At 42.5% G+C, this 22,159-nt stretch overlaps 1 protein-coding gene across 1 annotated transcript in view; it reads left to right on the plus strand.

Moving 5' to 3' along the window:
* The first annotated feature begins 2,914 nt into the window (after positions 1–2,914).
* The window catches only part of LOC109880146 (voltage-dependent calcium channel gamma-7 subunit), a 28,774-nt gene continuing 9,529 nt past the window's right edge, over positions 2,915–22,159 (plus strand). Inside the window, exons 1-4 of the mRNA XM_031803028.1 lie at positions 2,915–3,158; positions 13,246–13,441; positions 13,939–14,025; positions 16,534–16,674. Of these exons, the coding sequence (XP_031658888.1) occupies positions 13,246–13,441; positions 13,939–14,025; positions 16,534–16,674 (424 nt within the window). The 5' untranslated portion in view covers positions 2,915–3,158. The remainder of the gene's footprint in view (positions 3,159–13,245; positions 13,442–13,938; positions 14,026–16,533; positions 16,675–22,159) is intronic.

Consider the following 22,159-nt stretch of genomic DNA (forward strand, 5'->3'; position numbering starts at 1 on the left):
GTACCTACTGTATCTCTTTAGTATCTGTGTATCTCTTTAGTATCTACTTTATCTACTGTAGCTATCTAGTATCTACTGTATCTACTGTATCTATCTAGTATTTACTGTTCTATCTAGTATCTACTGAATCTCTTTAGTATCTACTGTATCTACTGTGTCTATCTAGTATCTACTGTATATACTGTATCTAATTAGTATCTACTGTATCTACTGTATCTATCTAGTATCTACTGTAGCTATCTAGTATCTACTTTATCTATCTAGTATCTACTTTATCTCTTTAGTATCTACTGTATCTACTGTATCTATCTAGTATCTACTGTATCTACTGTATCTATCTAGTATCTACTGTATCTACTGTATCTATCTAGTATTTACTGTTCTATCTAGTATCTACTGAATCTCTTTAGTATCTACTGTATCTACTGTGTCTATCTAGTATCTACTGTATATACTGTATCTAATTAGTATCTACTGTATCTACTGTATCTATCTAGTATCTACTGTAGCTATCTAGCATCTACTGTATCTATCTAGTATCTACTGTATCTCTTTAGTATCTACTGTATCTATCTAGTATCTACTGTATCTATCTAGTATCTACTGTATCTCTTTAGTATCTACTGTATCTACTGTATCTATCTAGTATCTACTGTATCTCTTTAGTATCTACTGTATCTACTGTATCTATCTAGTATCTACTGTATCTCTTTAGTATCTACTGTATCTACTGTATCTATCTAGTATCTACTGTATCTCTTTAGTATCTACTGTATCTACTGTATCTCTTTTGTATCTACTGTATCTATTTATTATATACTGTATCTACTGTATCTATCTAGTATCTACTGTATCTATCTAGTATCTACTGTATCTATCTAGTATCTACTGTATCTCTTTAGTATCTACTGTATCTATCTAGTATCTACTGTATCTCTTTAGTATCTACTGTATCTATCTAGTATCTACTGTATCTCTTTAGTATCTACTGTATCTATCTAGTATCTACTGTATCTATCTAGTATCTACTGTATCTCTTTAGTATCTACTGTATCTATCTAGTATCTACTGTATCTATCTAGTATCTACTGTATCTACTGTATCTCTTTTGTATCTACTGTATCTATTTATTATATACTGTATCTACTGTATCTATCTAGTATCTACTGTATCTCTTTCGTATCTACTTTATCTACTGTATCTATCTAGTATCTACTGTATCTATCTAGTATCTACTGTATCTCTTTAGTATCTACTTTATCTACTGTATCTATCTAGTATCTACTGTATCTCTTTAGTATCTACTGTATCTACTGTATCTATCTAGTATCTACTGTATCTACTGTATCTATCTAGTATCTACTGTATCTATCTAGTATCTACTGTATCTCTTTAGTATCTACTGTATCTACTGTATCTATCTAGTATCTACTGTATCTATCTAGTATCTACTGTATCTCTTTAGTATCTACTGTATCTACTGTATGTAATGTATCTCTTTCATATCTACTGTATGTACTGTATCTCTTTCGTATCTACTGTATCTACTGTATCTCTTTAGTTTCTACTGTATCTATCTAGTATCTACTGTATCTAGTTAGTATCTACTGTAGCTATCTAGCATTGATTGTATCTCTTTAGTATCTACTGTATCTACTGTATATACAGTATCTAGTTAGTATCTACTGTCAGCAGCTCTTGATTGTAGTTACACATTCATGGTCACTGTCCACTAACAGTAGTGTGTGATAATGATGCTCTCTTTAATTTGAACACTCATAGTTAATACATTTCCACCACAATGACAGGTCACATACAGGCTGCATAAATCTCCCTGAATATACTTGAATGTTATCTGACTGTACAGTATTGTTTATGCAAAACTTCTGTAATAGTCTGCCTAATTTTTTATTTAACCAGGCAAGTCAGTTAAAAATACAATCTTATTTACGATGACAGCCTACGCCAGCAAACCCGGACGACGCTGGACCAATTGTGCACCGCCCTATGGGACTCCCAATCATGACCGGATGTGATACAGCCTAAATTCGAACCAGGGACTGTAGTGATGCCTCTTGCACTGAGATGCAGTGCCTTAGACAGCTGCCCCACTCAGGAGCCTGTTACCTCCAAACTAATGTCTCTATTTAATTTGCACCTTGTGTGTGGAATGTGTGTCTCTAGGGCATTTCAGACGGTTGTTAAGGGACCTTTTTACGGAAGAATGTGTCTGTTTTTATGATTGTGTTTTGCTTTTCGTGTATCGTTTTGTATAATTACAGTATGTGTATTTTATTGTGCATATAAATGTGTAGTTTAATGTGCTTATTGTATTTTGATGTGTTTTATGGTAATATACAGGGCTCATCTGGAAAAGAGACGTTGGTCTCAGCTTTGACTCCCTGTCAAAATAAAGGTTAAATAAAAATTTATTATTTTTAACTTACAGTTTGCTCCCCTGCATTTCCCTTCCTCTACACCCCCCACCCTCTCTCTCTCTCTCTCTCTCTCTCTCTCTCTCTCTCTCTCTCTCTCTCTCTGTCTCTCTCTCTCTCTCTCTCTCTCTCTCTCTCTCTCTCTGTCTCTCTCTCTCTCTGTCTCTCTCTCTCCCCTCTCTCTCTCTCTCTCTCTCTCTCTCTCTCTCTCTCTCTCTCTCTCTCTCTCTCTCTCTCTGTCTCTGTCTCTGTCTCTGTCTCTGTCTCTGTCTCTGTCTCTGTCTCTGTCTCTGTCTCTGTCTCTGTCTCTCTCTCTCTCTCTCTCTCTCTCCCCTCTCTCTCTCTCTCTCTCTCTCTCTCTCTCTCTCTCTCTCTGTCTGTCTGTCTCTCTCTCTCTCTCTCTCTCTCTTCCCTTGTGAGCCTTTAACACTCCCTCTCTCTTCTTCCATCCCCCACTGTCCCTGATGTACTGTATACTGTAGCTCCAGACCCACTGCAGCAGTGCACATAGATAGTGAGAGTGAAAAAGAGCGGGAGTTGGAGCTTGAGAGGATGGGTAAAGGAGCGTAAAGGGGTAACACACACAATCGAGAGAGGGAGTGAAAGAGGGAGCAGAGAGATAGAGAGAGAGAACTGTGAAATCAGCCAACCCTCCCAGGCGCGAGGTTCTTGATTACTGTCAAGCACGCACACCATTCGGATATCACTCCTGTGACAGCCAGGGTAAGTGTTTTTGCTCATAACCCAAAATATACAAACACATTGTAACTGAACCATTTTATCCTACTGCATGAGGTTTATAGGATTAAGGATATGAATAATAAACTATATCCGTGAACACTTTCCGGTGTCGTGTAGCCAACATCTGACAAAATGGTTTATGTCTGTCGTGGATGGCTTTAATCTGTTACTGGAATGTCTATGTTTTGTTGTCTTGGAGGATACAGTCTTCTTTGTCGCCTGGTCTGCCTATGTTGATCACTTCCAAACTCTCTGCGTGACAGTGTGGCAATAGAGGGGGTTGCAAACAACATTCTGAGGCATATTGTGTGTGTCGTGTGATATAAACTGGGACTACCGTATCTATAACAAACAGTAGAAACACACACAGCGCTGTGGTGATGGAGGGAAACTGGTGAACTGAAGACCTCGCTGGTGGAAATTATGGTCATTTCATGTACATTGGTCTGTAACCTACTGTATTATTCCATCTCTCTCTCTCTCTCTCTCTCTCTAAATGTGCTGTCATTTTACAGTGTGGCCACTGCTTTCTTAATTTCATCATCTAAACGTCCTTGCTGAATGAGTCACTGTGTGTATGTGTGTGTGTGTGTGTGTGTGTGTGTGTGTGTGTGTGTGTGTGTGTGTGTGTGTGTGTGTGTGTGTGTGTGTGTGTGTGTGTGTGTGTGTGTGTGTGTGTGTGTGTGTGTGTGTGTGTGTGTGTGTGTGTGTGTGTGTGAGTGAGAGAGAGAGTCTCTGTGTGTGTGCTTTTTCCTGTGACTAATTCTGACATGGAATAGTTTTTGTTGCTACTTAGTTATATCGTAGTTAGTAATTAGTTTAGCGCGTGCAGTATGAGTGCACCCAGCCCAGGGCATGTGTGTTCACGTTGGGTACTCCTTGCCTTTTTGGGCCAAGGTCTTTCCCTATATTAACCTACATCTGTTTCAGCCTCAGTCTTTCACTTTGTCTTCTTTGCCTTATAAACTCTGGAGGGGCTAATCCTGCCCTCCAGTCCTATTTTCACTGCAATCTCTCTCCCTCTCATTCACTTCTATCTATTCTCATTCTATCTTTCTCTTATTCTCTCTCCCTCTCATTCACTTCTATCTATTCTCATTCTCTCTTTCTCTCTTTCTCTTATTCTCTCTCCCTCTCATTCACTTCGATCTATTCTCATTCTCTCTTTCTCTTATTCTCTCTCCCTCTCATTCACTTCTATCTATTCTCATTCTCTCTTTCTCTTATTCTCTCTCCCTCTCATTCACTTCTATCTATTCTCATACTCTTTCTCTCTTTCTCTTATTCTCTCTCCCTCTCATTCACTTCTATCATTCTCATTCTCTCTTTCTCTCTTTCTCTCTTTCTCTTATTCTCTCTCCCTCTCTCACCCTCTTTTTCACTTCTCTCTTCTCTCTCTTTCTCTCTGTCTTATTCTCCCTCACTCTCGTTATCACTCTCCCTCGTTCTCTGACCCTCTCTCCTAGTTTCTGTAGACCAGGGCTGCCCAACCATCTTCCTGAAGATCTACTGTCCTGTAGATTTTCAGTCCAACCCTAATTTAGCATAGCATAGAAGTGCTTTTTTAAAACAAGAGTTTTCCACCTCCGAGCCTCAACCTGAGGTGCCGTGAACAGTGACCACATTGTGACAACACCATGGAATATAGTTGTGGGAGCAGTAGTGGCAGAGACTGGCCTCACATTAGTTCAGCACCATGGAGAGACCCCTCACAGCTTCACACACTGTCTAACACAGGTTTTTTCCAGAGGGTGTGCAGATTTTTGTTCCAGTCCTTCAGTAACACATCTGATTCAGATCATTGCCTAGACTGAAGATCAGAATTAGGTGATTATTTGAAACAGATGTGTGAGTGATAGGATGGAGCGAAAAGCCTGCACACCCTGAAGCGCTAGAGAACCCCTTGAAGCAGTGGTGGTGCTGTCCATGGTGCTGAACTGGGTGTTGAGAGTTCTGAACTGGACAGTAAGAGTGCTGTCCATGGTGCTGCTGGACAGTGAGAGTTCTGTCCATGGTGCTGCTGGTCAATGAGGGTGCTGTCCAAGGATCCTGAACTTGATAGTGAGGGTGCTGTCCATGGTGTTGAACTAGACAGTGGGGGTGCTGTCCATTGTGCTGAATTGGACACTGAGAGTGCTGTCCATGGTGCTGAACTGGACAATGAGGGCGCTGTCCAGGAATCCTGATCTGGACAGTGAGGGTGCTGTCCAAGTATCCTGAACTGGACAGTGTGGGTGCTGTCCAATGTGCTGAACTGGACAATGAGAGTGCTGTCCAATGTGCTCAACAGGACAATGAAGGGGCTGTCCATGGTGCTGAACTGGACAATGAAGGGGGCTGTTCATGGTGCTGAACTGGACATTGGGAGTGCTGTCCATGGTGCTGAACTGGAACTTAATTGCAGCGTAAAGCATTTCACTTCACCAATGTTATGGCTTTAATGCTTTCATCAGAGTGTTCTCTTTTCATAGAATACATGAAGGTCACCTTAGGGACCATGCAGACAGATACACAAAATTCAAGTAAATTACATTTTAAAAACGTGATTTATCCCAGAGGGGTGATTACTTCTACAATACTTCTAATCTAGTGAAGGACCATATGTGAGCACTGTCACACACCTTCCAGTTGGCAGGACAGCATAGTGACATCACTGTGGCTGTGACCTGAAGTCAACTGGCGCTTCTGGAGTGTCATACTAACATCTGGAGCTGACTGGCAGAGAGGACATGGGACTGTCAAGTTTAGATGAGTCCTATCACCTCTATTTTTGGATATCATAATTTCCATTAAACCTCTTGTAACTATCCATCCCCGCTCCAGGAGCGTAATCATCAACTGACACTAATTAGCATAACGCAACGGACATAAATATTACTCGAAAGTATTCATATTCATGAAATCACAAGTGAAATATATTGAAACACAGCTTAGCCTTTTGTTAATCACCCTGTCATCTCAGATTTTGAAAATATGCTTTACAGCCAAAGCAAGACAAGCATTTGTGTAAGTTTATCGATAGCCTAGCATAGCATTATGCCTAGCTAGCAGCAGGCAACCTGGTCACGAAAATCAGAAAAGCAATCAAATTAAATCGTTTACCTTTGATGAGCTTCGGATGTTTTCACTCACAAATAGCTAGCAAATGTTCCTTTTTTCCAAAAATATTATTTTTGTAGCCGAAATAACTCTGTTAGTTCTTCACGTTTGGCTGAGAATTCGACCGGAAATTGCGGTCACGACAACGCCGATAAATATTCCAAATTAGCTCCATAATATCGACAGAAACATGGCAAACATTGTTTATTATCAATCCTCAAGGTGTTTTTCAAATATATCTTCGATAATATATCAACCGGGACAGATGGCTTCTTAGTAGGAAAGAGAGAAACAATAGCCGCATTTGTCCTTTATACACAAAACACTCTGAGAGACTTCAGCTGACCACTGACGCAATGTTGACGTTCAGGCTCATTTTTCAAAATAAAAGCCTGAAACTATGTATTGTGACACTAGACACATTAGGGAAGCCATAGAAAAAGCAATCTGGTTGATATCTCATTCACTGCTCAATAGGGATGCATAGGAATGCAGAGGATCTAAATAAGAGTCACTTCCTGATTGGATTTTTCTCAGGCTTTCACCTGCAATATCAGTTCTGTTATACTCACAGAAAATATTTTTACAGTTTAGGAAACTTTAGAGTGTTTTCTATCCTAAGCTGTCAATTATATGCATATTCTAGCATCTTGTCCTGACAAAATAGCCCGTTTACTTAGGGAATGTTAAAATGAAAATAGTGCCCCCTAGATTCAAGTGGTTTTAAGTTATCCCCTCTGTGAATCGGAGGCGTCTGGTTCACAGTGAGTAGTAGTTTCCACCATATAGTGTCTACCTATCCAGGCCTATCACATCAGTGGGGGGGAGTGAGGGAAAATAGTGTCTGCTAAATGACTGAAATGTAAATGTCAGTGAGTGACGGCAGCAGGGAGGGGACAGCTTTTAGAAATACTGCAGAGTTGGGCTGAATCTTCACTGACCACTCCTTGTGTGTATTTCTTCCATTCATTCTTCATATCTGACTTCTTGTCTTGATTACTCCCTTACCTTTTTTGGACCTCTCCTCCTCCTCTCCTGTATGTCTCTCTTCTAGTCACTCCTCCTCTCCTCTCATCATACCTCTCCTCCTCCTCTCCTGTATGTCTCTTTTCTAGTCACTCCTCCTCTCCTCATATCTCTCCTCCTCTCCTGTATGTCTCTTTTCTAGTCACTCCTCCTATCCTCTCATCATATCTCTCCTCCTCCTCTCCTGTATGTCTCTTTTCTAGTCACTCCTCCTCTCCTCATATCTCTCCTCCTCTCCTGTATGTCTCTTTTCTAGTCACTCCTCCTATCCTCTCATCATATCTCTCCTCCTCCTCTCCTGTATGTCTCTTTTCTAGTCACTCCTCCTATCTTCTCATCATATCTCTCCTCTTCCTCTCCTCTCTGTCTCTCTTCTAGTCACTCCTCCTCTCCTGTATGTCTCTTTTCTAGTCACTCCTCCTATCCTCTCATCATATCTCCTCCTCCTCTCCTCTCTGTCTCTCTTCTAGTCACTCCTCCTATCCTCTCATCATATCTCTCCTCCTCCTCTCCTCTCTGTCGCTCTTGTAGTCACTCGTCCTCTTCTCTCTGTCTCTCTTCTAGTCAATCCTCCTACCATCTCTCTCTCTCTTCTAGTTACTCCTCCTATCCTCTCATCATATCTCCTCCTCCTCTCCTCTCTGTCTCTCTTCTAGTCACTCCTCCTATCCTCTCATCATATCTCTCCTCCTCCTCTCCTCTCTGTCGCTCTTGTAGTCACTCGTCCTCTTCTCTCTGTCTCTCTTCTAGTCACTCCTCCTCTCCTCTCTGTCTCTCTTCTAGTCAATCCTCCTACCCTCTCTCTCTCTCTTATAGTTACTCCTCCTATCCTCTCATCATATCTCTCCTCCTCCTCTCCTCTCTGTCTCTTCAAGTCACTCCTCCTATCCTATCATAATATCTCTCCTTCTCCTCTCCTCTCTGCCTCTCTTCTAGTCACTCCTCCTATCCTCTCATCATATCTCTCCTCCTCCTCTCCTCTCCTCTCTGTCTCTCTTCTAGTCACTCCTCCTCTTCTCTCTCTCTCTCTTCTAGTCAATCCTCCTATCCTCTCATCATATCTCTCCTCCTCCTCCCCTCTCTTATCATATCTCTCCTCCTCCTCTCCTCTCTGTCTCTCTTCTAGTCACTCCTCCTCTCCTCTCTGTCTCTCTTCTAGTCACTCCTCCTATTCTCTCTGTCTCTCTTCTAGTAACTTCTCCTCTCCTCTCTCATCACATCTCTCCTCCTCCTCTCCTCTCTGCCTCTCTTCTAGTCACTCCTCCTATTCTCTCTGTCTCTCTTCTAGCTATTCCCCCTCCTCTTTCTATATCTCTGTCTTTAGTCCGTTCTGTTCCCCTCCTCTTCTTTCCATGTCTCTGGCTTTAGTCAGATCTATTCTGCTCTGTATCTGTGAATGAATGTCTCTGACTGGTCCTCCTTATCTAGCCCCAGATTCTGTACTGTCATGTCTCCCCCCCCCCCCCACTGTCTGTCTGTCTTCCTTCCTGCCTTTGTCTTCTTATCTGTTTCCCTCCGTTGAATCTGTCTCTCTCTCCACCCTATTCTTAATTCCCTTCTCCCAGCTCTTGAATTCCCTCTCCGCCAGCCTGCCTCCATCCCTTCCAATCCTCCAATCCCTCGCTCACAAAGCCAGGCTCCATTCACTCTTCCCTCTCCATTCATCCCTCCTTCCCTCTCCATCCAGCCCTCCATCCCTCTACTTTCATCCCTCCTTCCATCTCCATTCATCCCTCCTTCCCTCTACATTCATCCCTCCTTGCCTCTACTTTCATCCCTCCTTCCCTCTACTTTCATCCCTCCTTCCCTCTCCATTCATCCCTCCTTCCCTCTCCATTCATCCCTCCTTCCCTCTACATTCATCCCTCCTTCCCTCTCCATTCATCCCTCCTTCCCTCTCCATTCAGCCCTCCGTCCCTCTACTTTCATCCCTCCTTCCATCTCCATTCATCCCTCCTTCCCTCTACTTTCATCCCTCCTTGCCTCTACTTTCATCCCTCCTTCCCTCTACTTTCATCCCTCCTTCCCTCTCCATTCATCCCTCCTTCCCTCTCCATTCATCCCTCCTTCCCTCTACATTCATCCCTCCTTCCCTCTCCATTCATCCCTCCTTCCCTCTCCATTCATCCCTCCTTTACTCTCCATTCATCCCTCCTTCCCTCTCCATTCATCCCTCCTTCCCTCTCCATTCATCCCTCATTTACTCTCCATTCATCCCTCCTTCCCTCTCCATTCATCCCTCCTTCCCTCTACATTCATCTCTCCTTCCCTCTCCATTCAACCCTCCTTCCCTCTCCATTCATCCCTCCTTTACTCTCCATTCAACCCTCCTTCCCTCTCCATTCATCCCTCCTTCCCTCTCCATTCAACCCTCCTTCCCTCTTCATTCATCCCTCCTTCCCTCTCCATTTATCCCTCCTTCCCTCTCCATTCAACCCTCCTTCCCTCTCCATTCATCCCTCCTTTACTCTCCATTCAACCCTCCTTCCCTCTCCATTCATCCCTCCTTTACTCTCCATTCATCCCTCCTTCCCTCTACATTCATCCCTCCTTTACTCTCCATTCAACCCTCCTTCCCTCTCCATTCATCCCTCCTTCCCTCTCCATTCAACCCTCCTTCCCTCTCCATTCATCCCTCATTTACTCTCCATTCATCCCTCCTTCCCTCTCCATTCATCCCTCCTTCCCTCTACTTTCATCCCTCCTTCCCTCTACATTCATCCCTCCTTCCCTCTCCATTCATCCCTCCTTCCCTCTCCATTCATCCCTCCTTTACTCTCCATTCAACCCTCCTTCCCTCTCCGTTCATCCCTCCTTCCCTCTCCATTCATCCCTCCTTTACTCTCCATTCAACCCTCCTTCCCTCTCCATTCATCCCTCTTTCCCTCTCCATTCATCCCTCCTTCCCTCTCCATTCATCCCTCCTTCCTTCTCCATTCATCCCTCCTTCCCTCTCCATTCATCCCTCCTTCCCTCTCCATTCATCCCTCCTTCCCTCTCCATTCATCCCTCCTTCCTTCTCCATTCATCCCTCCTTCCCTCTCCATTCATCCCTCCTTCCCTCTCCATCCATCTCTCCTTCCCTCTCCATTCATCCGTCCTTCCCTCTCCATTCAACCCTCCTTCCTTCTCCATTCATCCCTCCTTCCCTCTCCATTCATCCCTCCTTCCCTCTACATTCAACCCTCCTTCCTTCTCCATTCATCCCTCCTTCCCTCTCCATTCATCCCTCCTTCCCTCTACATTCATCCCTCCTTCCCTCTACATTCATCCCTCCTTCCTTCTCCATTCATCCCTCCTTCCCTCTCCATTCGCTCCATTCACTGCACAATAAGCACATCCAAAAGATATGCCTTCTCTCCCAGCATGCTTTTCCAGTGGGATGTCACTCTGGGTAGAAGCTACCCATAGCCACAGGTCTAGAATCAGCTTCCCCTCTCCACATCCTATCCTTAACCATTAGTGTGATAAATGAGAAACTGAGCATAGACTGGAAGCTCATCTCCGACGAAGACAGTTACTCTGAAACAGCATTGAGGACCACTGACCAAATGACTCTTCAGGGTGATGCGAGGACACAATGGACAACAGCAGTGTACAAGAGCAGTGGACAGGCTCTGCTGCCACTGCCTTTTTTCAAGTGTTGGTACATACCAGCATCATGGTACCCTGCATCCCACTGCTGGTTTGCCTCTGAAACTAAGCAGGGTCGTTTCTGGTTGGCCCCCAAATGGGAGCCCAGACGGGTGTACCAAAAAGCCGGATTAGTGATTTAGTGAGATCTGTCAAAACCAGAATTTGTGCAATCTCGTCATTTCCGCCTCCAGAACGAGAGCTTGAAAGAGAGTCTTATCATCAGATTCTTGTTCTTCACTATGGCTTGTCTCCTTGGAAAATCCACTTGACATCGGAGCCTGCATTGTTCGCCGTACTTTACAAAGGGAACACATTTTTGGACCTCAAATATATCCTTTAGATATAAATCTATTTTAGAAAAATCTATTTTTGAACATTATCGTTTTTCCGCTTAATTACTCATATATCTAGAAAAGTTACTCAACCCATATATAGCAAATGTAACCCAACGCGGTTTCGCGTTGACTGCTAGGTCAACTATGTGTATTGCTTAGAGATTTTCATCCCACTGGACATGTCCTGTACAATGTGGGCGATGCTGAACTATATGGCAAGGCAACGGTGTGTAAAGAAGTCTGCCTCTCATTGAATATTTTTCTTATGTCTGTGTTGCATTCCCTGGCCATCAAGTTGCCCATATAATGAAGGAGAACCTTTAGGGAATGCAGGTACAGTAGGCTGCGATCAGTTGACTGCCAGCGATGCTTTGCTAATCTCAAATTAATAAATCTAGGCAACATGCTAAAAATAATACATCGCCTAATTCATCCTGCAGATTTTCCAAACATCATTGGTGCTATAGATGGCCACATATCTCCCATTCAAACACCCTCTGGACCAAATGAAGGAGACTACGTGAATTGAAACAACTTTAACAGCATAAACAAACAGGTAGCTACTGAGTACTGTAGCCTAAACTTTCACCAAACCAAATCATTTTCACAAACAGTCATTGAATTCAATGATCTTCCTTCCTTCTTTTGTCGGATGATCTGACTCCCATGGGGTTGCAACTAAACATTGAACAACATTGCTGCCGGTGTTGTCACTAGAAGCACTCTATGAATTCAATACATTAGTATTCATCCTACATAGGCTATGGAATGGTCCTACCATTGCAATTGTGACATAGGTTACTACAATTGACATGTTAGGCCAAAGCCTTTAACACGTAATATCACCAGCGCTGCAATAACAGTGCTCTATAAAGTGAAAGCATTGTTCCTAATTAGCCATATGTGTAAACTAGGCCTATTAGATATTGGAACCATTTAACACTGTCTGCAATTTTCTGCCAGGCTCCCTCTCTGGCTTTTGTGGCAGCAGATGTATTACTTTTGGGAGAAATGTCTGAACATATTTGTTGTGTTGTACAATTGTTTCTTGTTCTAGACTTTTGAAATATTGGGCTCTGTCTTTTGACTCCGTATCTGTCATTTTTCTGTCATCGAAATGAGGACCTTTTTGAATGTTGCGCGCACGCGCCAGCTGGTCAACCAATCTGCGCTTCACTTCAGCCGAATACCTTAAACAAAAAGCAGCGGTTCTGGAACCAAGAAATGCTGGACTTCCTCATCTGGTTAAGACAAATCCTGAATTTGTTAAACCATATTTCTGGAATACCCCTCAAAAATAAACTCTTTAAAAAAATGTCATGAGAGAAAACACCTGAAAAATGTACATGTGAAACTCAACAAGTGTTCGAAAACCACATGTATCTGTGTGTGTGTGTGTGTGTGTGTGGTATTCAAGCTACTGTAGCCCCTGACATGTTGTGTAGTGGTTAATATTACAAAGGGTGGTTTAGAAATAAACTCTTTCTCTCAGCATGACTTCTGAATGAGGTACCTGTCTCCCTCCCTCTCTCTTTCTCTCAGCATGACTTCTGAATGAGGTACCTGTCTCCCTCCCTCTCTCTTTCTCTCAGCATGACTTCTGAATGAGGTACCTGTCTCCCTCCCTCTCTCTTTCTCTCAGCATGACTTCTGAATGAGGTACCTGTCTCCCTCCCTCTCTCTTTCTCTCAGCATGACTTCTGAATGAGGTACCTGTCTCCCTCCCTCTCTCTTTCTCTCAGCATGACTTCTGAATGAGGTACCTGTCTCCCTCCCTCTCTCTTTCTCTCTCTCTGTAAATTAGTTTAATCTAAAAGTCTGACTTTAAATTAAAAGAGTTCTCTGTCTCTCTCTTTGCTTTGTCTCTCGCTCCTCTCTGAAGACTTCATGCAATAAGTCTGACTTATCCTTGCTCTCTCTCCTTCTCCCTCCCTCCACTCCCTCCTCTCCTCCCGCTCTCCCTCTGTCTCTAGATGAGTTCGTGCAGTAGCAGAGCGCTGACCATCCTGTCCACGGTGTTTGGGGCGTGTGGTCTGCTGCTGGTGGGCGTGGCTGTGTCTACAGACTACTGGCTGTTGATGGAGGAGGGCATCGTGCTGCAGCAGAACCAGAGCATGGAGGTCAAGATGGCCCTGCACTCTGGCCTCTGGAGGGTCTGCTTCGTGGCAGGTACATATGACCTCTGACCCTCAATAGCAGTGGTGAACTGACCAATCTGCTCCGGATAGAATTAGCTATAGTCAATATAGGATCAGTTCACTCCTTCTAAATCTGAACGTTAACCATTAGGGGAAAATGCAACACGGACCCTATATCAGTGCAACTTCACAATCTCAATTTTATATACTATATTATTTTTTCATTAACCTATGCAGGGGCAGACTGGCCATCTGGCATTTTGGGAAATTGCCAGATGGGCTGGTCAATTTTTTGCCTAACTTGTTTTCTTTGTGCAAAATTATAATTAACTGGCAAAACATGGGGGCCTCAAATAACAAAATGGGTCAGTGTGGGGGGCTCATAGAAAAAAATGGTCCATTGTGTTAGAAATGGTAGGACATATTTTTGGTCCCAGTCCAACCCTGTATGTATGTATCTGCCTCCCTCTCTCTTTCTCATGCAAGCCTCAATTTTATACACTCCTCTTTCTTTCCCTTCTCTCTCAGGGACAGAGAACGGGAGATGTGTGGCGTCAGAGTATTTCACTGAGCCAGAGATAGAGATCACTACAGAGAATACTGCTAATATTCTGAGTGAGTATACTGTACCCTACACGTACAGATTTACACTGCACACTCAGCATATAGCTCACCAACTTGTAGCCCTAAAAACGGAAATGATTTACTTCTGGTTTGTTCAGCCATTAATGGCTCGTTGGCCAAAGCCAATGGGAAATGAATTGGGGTTTTGGATAAACAGAGAATAAAATCAGTTCTAGGGTTAACACAGGTTTAGGAGATCTTATACATTTTGTTCTATGAGATAATAGCAGTCAGTTAACATGGCATGTATTCATTATTATGAAGCAGCTTTGTAATTTATGTGTTTGTTATGATTACATACAGTTGAAGTCGGAAGTTTACATACACTTAGGTTGGAGTCATTGAAATTTATTTTTAAACCACTCCACAAATTTCTTGTGAACAGACTATAGTTTTGGCAAGTCGGTTAGGACAACTACCTTGTGGATGACACAAGTCAATTTTCCAACAATTGTTTCTAAACAGATTATTTCACTTATAATTCACTGTATCATAATTCCAGTGGGTCATAAGTTTACAGACACTAAGTTGACTATGTCTTTAAACAGCTTGGAAAATTCCAGAAAATTATGTCATGACTTTAGAAGCTTCTGATAGGCTAATTGACATAATTTGTGTCAATTGAAAGTGTACCTGTGGATGTATTTCAAGGACTACCTTCAGACAGTGCATCTTTGCTTCACATCATGGGAAAATCAAAAGAAATCAGCTAAGACCTCAGGAAAACAATTGTAGACCTCCACAAGTCTGGTTCATCCTTGGGAGCAATTTCCAAACACCTGAAGGTACCACGTTCATCTGTACAAACAATAGTACGCAAGTATAAACACCATGGGACCACGCAGCCGCCATACGGCTCAGGAAGGAGACTCGTTCTGTCTCCTAGAGATGAATGTACTTTGGTGCGAAAAGTGCAAATGAATCCCAGAACAACAGCAAAAGACCTTGTGAAGATGCTGGAGGAAACAGGTACAAAGGTATCTATATCCACAGTAAAAACGAGTCCTATATCGACATAACCTGAAAGACCGCTCAGCAAGGAAGAAGCCACTGCTCCAAAACTGGCAAAAAAAGCCAGACTACGGTTTGCAACTACACATGGGGACAAAGATCTTACTTTTTGGAGAAATGTCCTCTGGTCTGATGAAACAAAAATAGAACTGTTTGGCCATAATGACCATCGTTATGTTTGGAGGAAAAAGGGGGAGGCTTGTAAGCCAAAGAACACCATCCCAACCGTGAAGCACGGGGGTGGCAGCATCATGTTGTGGGGGTGCGTTGCTGCAGGAGGGACTGGTGCACTTCACAAAATAGATGGCATCATGAGAGAGGAAAATTATGTGGATATATTGAAACAACTTCTCAAGACATTGTCAGGAAGTTAAAGCTTGGTCGCAAATGGGTCTTCCAAATGGACAATGACCCCAAGCATACTTCCAAAGTTGTGGCAAAATGGCTTAAGGACAACAAAGTCAAGGTATTGGAGTGGCCACCACAAGCCCTGATCTCAATCCCATAGACAATTTGAGGGGAGAACTGAAAAAGCGTGCGTGAGCAAGGAGGCTTACAAACCTGACTCAGTTACACCAGCTCTGTCAGGAGAAATGGGCCAAAATTCACCCAACTTATTGTGGGAAGCCTGTGGAAGGCTATCCAAAACAGTTGACCCAAGTTAACCAATTTAAAGGCAATGCTACCAAATACTAATTGAGTGTATGTGAACTTCTGACCCGCTGGGAATGTGAAGAAAGAAATCAAATCTGAAATGATTTATTCTCTCTACAATTATTCTGACATTTCACATTCTTAAAGTAAAGTGGTGATCCTAACTGACCTAAAACAGGGATTTTTGCTAGGATTAAATGTCAGGAATTGTGAAAAACTGAGTTTCAATGGATTTGGCAAAGGTGTATGTAAACTTCCGACTTCAACTGTAAATGCTTAAAAACTGACAAAAAGTGACGTTAGCTGATGATTATCTCATAGAACAAAACGTGTAAGGTCTCCCTAAGCCTGTGTTTACAACATACCTTATTTTTGACATTTATCCAAAACCTCTCCAAAACCCCAATTAATTTCCCATTAGGATTTGGCCAATGAGCCATGGCGAAGTTGATACCTACAAAAAGACGCCATTACTATTGCTCTCTATTATGGTTAGCGCATAACATTTTACCTCTAATACTGTGACCCTGTAGAGATGGCGCGGACAGCCACTCAATATCCCATGGTGTCTCTGCTATGACCTCTAACATTGTGACCCTGTAGAGATGGCGCGGACAGCCACTCAATTTCTCATGGTGTCTCTGCTATGACCTCTAACCTCTAACACTGTGACCCTGTAGAGATGGCACGGACAGCCACTCAATTTCTCATGGTGTCTCTGCTATGACCTCTAACCTCTAACACTGTGACCCTGTAGAGATGGCGCGGACAGCCACTCAATTTCTCATGGTGTCTCTGCTATGACCTCTAACCTCTAACACTGTGACCCTGTAGAGATGGTGCGGACGGCCACTCCGTTCCCCATGGTGTCTCTGCTCTTCGTCTTCACGGCCTTTGTCATCAGTAACATCGGACACATCCGGCCCCAGCGCACCATCCTTGCCTTCGTCTCCGGGATCTTCTTCATCCTCTCAGGTAAATAGGCCACTCCATCTGGCCGTTAATATTATTACTGCCTTCATCCATCCTCTCAGGTAGATAGGTCACTCCATCTGGCCGTTATTATTATTACTGCCTTCATCCATCCTCTCAGGTAGATAGGCCACTCCATCTGGCCTTTATTATTATTACTGCCTTCATCCATCCTCTCAGGTAAATAGGTCACTCCATTGGCCTTGATTATTACTGCCTTCATCCATCCTGTCAGGTAAATAGGCCACTCCATCTGGCCTTTATTATTATTACTGCCTTCATCCATCCTCTCAGGTAGATAGGCCACTCCATCTGGCCTTTATTATTATTACTGCCTTCATCCATCCTCTCAGGTAGATAGGCCACTCCATCTGGCCTTTATTATTATTACTGCCTTCATCCATCCTCTCAGGTAGATAGGCCACTCCATCTGGCCTTTATTATTATTACTGCCTTCATCCATCCTCTCAGGTAAATAGGTCACTCCATTGGCCTTGATTATTACTGCCTTCATCCATCCTGTCAGGTAAATAGGCCACTCCATCTGGCCTTGATTATAACTGCCTTCATCCATCCTCTCAGGTAAATAGGTCACTCCATTGGCCTTGATTATTACTGCCTTCATCCATCCTGTCAGGTAAATAGGCCACTCCATCTGGCCTTGATTATAACTGCCTTCATCCATCCTCTCAGGTAAATAGGTCACTCCATTGGCCTTGATTATTACTGCCTTCATCCATCGTCTTGGGTAAATAGGCCACCCCATCTGTCCTTGATTATTACTGCCTTCATCCATCTTCTCGGGTAGATAGGCCACTCAATTTGGCCTTGATTATTACTTCCTTCATCCATCCTCTCAGGGAAATAGGCCACTCCATCTGGCCTTTAATTATTACTGCCTTCATCCATCCTCTCAGGTAGATAGGCCACTCCATCTGGCCTTCATTATTACTGCCTTCATCCATCCTCTCAGGTAGATAGGCCACTCCATCTGGCCTTGATTATTACTGCCTTCATTCATCCTCTCAGGTAAATAGGTCACTCCATTGGCCTTGATTATTACTGCCTTCATCCATCCTCTCGGGTAGATAGGCCACTCAATTTGGCCTTGATTATTACTGCCTTCATCCATCCTCTCAGGTAAATAGGCCACTCCATCTGGCCTTGATTATTACTGCCTTCATCCATCCTCTCGGGTAGATAGGCCACTCCATCTGGCCTAGATTATGACTGCCTTCATCCATCCTCTCAGGTAAATAGGTCACTCCATTGGCCTTGATTATTACTGCCTTCATCCATCCTCTCAGGTAAATAGGCCACTCCATCTGGCCTTGATTATGACTGCCTTCATCCATCCTCTCAGGTAAATAGGTCACTCCATTGGCCTTGATTATTACTGCCTTCATCCATCCTCTCAGGTAAATAGGCCACTCCATCTGGCCTTGATTATTACTGCCTTCATCCATCCTCTCAGGTAAATAGGCCACTCCATCTGGCCTTGATTATTACTTGCTTATCTGTGTGTGATGATTCATATCTGGCCCCTTCTGTCTCCTTCCAACTGTGATTGATTATTGCTGTCTTCATCCTGTTTCAGCCTAGCCACTCCATCATTGCTCTATTTTTACTTTTGGATGTCTCCTGTACCACCTGAACAGGTTCTGACCATTATTACTGCAAATAATATCTCTGAATAGGGTCAAGTTGAGCAGAACAATCACAGGTGTCATCAGGAATTTCTGTTGACAATGGTTCTTTCTAAAATGTGTCGACATACAGTACCAGTCAATACTTTGGACACACCTACTCATTCCATGGTTTTTCTTTACTTTTACTATTTTCTACATTGTAGAATAATAATGAAGACATCAAAAACTATGAAATAACACATATGTAATCATATAGTAACCAAAACAGTGTTAAACAAATCAAAATATATTTTATATTTCAGATTCTTCAAAGTAGCCACAATTTTGCCGTGATGACAGCTTTTCAGACTCTTGGTATTGTCTCAACCAGCTTCATGAGGTAGTCACCTGGAATGCCTTTCAATTAACAGGTGTGCCTTGTTAAAAGTTAATTTGTGGTATTTCTTCTTAATGCGTTTGAGCCAATCAGTTGTGTTGTGACAGGGTAGGGGTGGTATACAGAAGATAGCCTTATTTGGTAAATAGCAAGTCCATATTATGGAAGAACAGCTCAAATAAGCAAAGAGAAACTAGAGTCCATTATTACTTTAAGACATGAAGGTCAGTCAATCTGGAAAATGTCAAGAACTTTGAAAGTTTCTTCAAGTGCTGTCGCAAAAACCATTAAGCCCTATGATGAAATTGGCTCTCATGAGGACCGCCATATGAATGGAAGACCCAGAGTTACCTCTGCTGCAGTTCATTAGAGTTACCTGCACCTCATATTGCTGCCCAAAATGAATGCTTCACAGAATTCAAGTAACAGACACATCTCAACATCCACTGTTGTTAATGGATTTTTGATTAATAATGACTAATTATGTATACATTTCAATCAGGACTGACTAATCAGAATACTATTATGTTACTGTATAGATGTATGAATTTTATTTTAATACTAGTACTGAATATAATGTGTGTAATTATAATCAAGAATTAGAACAATGACTGTCTGTTCCTTGGTAGAAACGAATGAACTTATCGTCAGACTGGCTAGAATGCTTATCTACACAGGAAGACCTTGGCTTGGTCATAAATGATCTAAATTGGTGAGAGACGATGTAGGAAGGCTTGAGAACTATACTGCCATTGTACCGGAGTGGAGGAGAGACGGGACAGTTCGAAACCTAATGACGTCATTTTCAGTTTATAACCTGTTGTAAATTGTATCATGTTCAGTACTCTCGAGAATAAACGCTAGTGCAGTTTATAACCTGTTGTAAATTGTATCGTGTTCAGTACTCTCGAGAATAAACACTAGTGCTTGATTTTGAGACTGGTCTCCGTCCATTTTATGCAAATAAGTTTCTTACAAATCCTTAGAAATTGGCTGAGTGTATTAATTTAATTCCTCTAACAACTGTTCAGTGGAGTCTGCGTAAATCAGTCGTTCATGGCCGAATCGCTGCAAAGAATCCACATCAAATGGACACCAATAATAAGAAGAGACTTGCTTGGGCCAAGAAACATGAGCAAATGACATTAGACCAGTAGAAATCATCTGTTCTTTGGTCTGATGAGTCCAAATTTGAGATTTTTGTTTTCAACCACCATGTCTTTATGAGAAGCAGAGTAGGTGAACGGTTCCCACCGTGAAGCATGGAGGAGGAGGTGTGATGGTGTGGGGGTGCTTTGCTGGTGACACAGTCTGTGATTTATTTATAATTCAAGGCACACTTAACCAGCATGGCTACCACAGCATTCTGCAGCGATACGCCATCCAATCTGGTTTGCGCTTAGAGGGACTATCATTTGTTTTTCAACAGGACAATGACCCAAAACACACCTCCAGGCTGTATAAGGGCTATTTGACAAAGAAAGAGAGTGATGGAGTGCTGCATCCAAAAACCTGGCCCCCACAATCACCCAACCCCAACCCAATTGAGATGGTGAACCGCACAGTGAAGTTGAACCGCACAGTGAAGGAAAAGCAGCCAACAAATGCTCAGCGTGTGCGAACTCCTTCAAGACTGTTGGAAAAGCATTCCAGGTGAAGCTGGTTGAGAGAATGCCAAGGGTGTGCAAACCTGTCATCAACGCAAAGGGTGTCTACTTTGAAGAATCTAAAATCTAAAACATATTTTGATATGTTTAACACTTTTTTTTTTGTTACTACATGATACCATATGTGTTATTTTATAGTGTTGATATCTTCACTACAATGTAGAAATGTAGAAAATAGTACAAATTAACTTCTTAATGTTACCCATCCCTTAAGCGGGATAATTGTCATCAGCAACCGCTGAATAGCATAGTGCCACAGTCAAATAATATTACCTAAAATATTTATATTCATGAAATCACAAGTGCAATATTGCAAAACACAGCTTAGCCTTTTGTTAATCCACCTGTCGTGTCAGATTTTGAAATTATGCTTTACAGCGAAAGCAATCCAAGCGTTTGTGTAAGTTTATCGATCGCACGATAAAACATTAAGTACACTTAGCATCAGGTAGCTCTGTCACGAAAATCAGAAAAGCAATCAAATTAATAGTTTACCTTTGATGATCTTCAGATGTTTTCACTCACGAGACTCCCAGTTACACAACAAATGTTCCTTTTGTTCTATAAAGATTATTTTTAGATCCAAAATACCTCCGTTTGTTTGTCGCATTATGTTCAGAAATCCACAGGAGCGGTCACGACAATGCAGATGAAAATTCCAAATAATTTCCATAATGTCCACAGAAAAATGTCAAATGTTTTTTATAATCAATCCTCAGGTTGTTTTTAAAATATATAATCGATAATATATCAACCGCAAATGTCTTTCACAGTAGCAGAGGGGAAAACAATGGCTGTCCAAATTCTGTTGCGGGAGCAAAACTCATGTGACCACTTGACGCGATGTTATCGTTCTGGCTCATTTGTCAAAATAAAAGCCTGAAACTATGTCTGAAGACTGTTGACACCTTGAGGAAGCAATAGGGAAAGGAATCTGGTTCATATCCCTTTAAATCCAGCAAAGGGAGGCTATGGAACATGGAGTTTTCAAAATAGAAGCCACTTCCTGTTTTGATTTTCCTCAGGGTTTCACCTGCAATGTTATAATCACAGACAATATTTTGACAGTTTTGGAAACCTTAGAGTGTTTTCTATCCAATACTAATAATAATATGCATATATTAGCAACCGAGACTGAGGAGCTGGCCATTTACAATGGGCACCTTTTCATTCAAGCTACTCAATACTGCCCCTGCAGCCATAGAAAGTTAAGAAAAATCCTAGAATGAGTAGGTGTGTCCAAACCTTTTGACTGGTAGTGTATTTTGTATTGTAAATCAGAGAAATATCTATCCTCTGTGAAGCTGTTTGGGGACTTTTCTGCTTTGTAGTTCACTCTCCTGACCAGGAGGCAGCAGTGATGAGGGTGCTCCATATCCTCTCTATGGAAGAGAGAGAGAGAGAGAGAGAGAGAGAGAGAGAGAGAGAGAGAGAGAGAGAGAGAGAGAGAGAGAGAGAAAGAGAGAGAGAGAGAGATGAGAAGATATCAAGAATGGCACTCAAAACATAACAATTCACCTATGATATGTTAGGAAAAACAGGTATATTATTTAAGGCCAAAAAGCAGTCATTATAATCACATTCCTGCCTTTGCTGTGGTTTGTTTGTAACACAGAAGTGTTTCGCAAACTCGGTCCTGGCCCCCTTGCATGCATCTCTGTCTGTCTGTCTGTCTGTCTGTCTGTCTGTCTGTCTGTCTGTCTGTCTGTCTGTCTGTCTGTCTGTCTGTCTGTCTGTCTGTCTGTCTGTCTGTCTGTCTGTCTGTCTGTCTGTCTGTCTGTCTGTCTGTCTGTCTG

This window comes from Oncorhynchus kisutch, linkage group LG2, assembly GCF_002021735.2.
Source record: "Oncorhynchus kisutch isolate 150728-3 linkage group LG2, Okis_V2, whole genome shotgun sequence".
Lineage (NCBI taxonomy): Eukaryota > Metazoa > Chordata > Actinopteri > Salmoniformes > Salmonidae > Oncorhynchus > Oncorhynchus kisutch.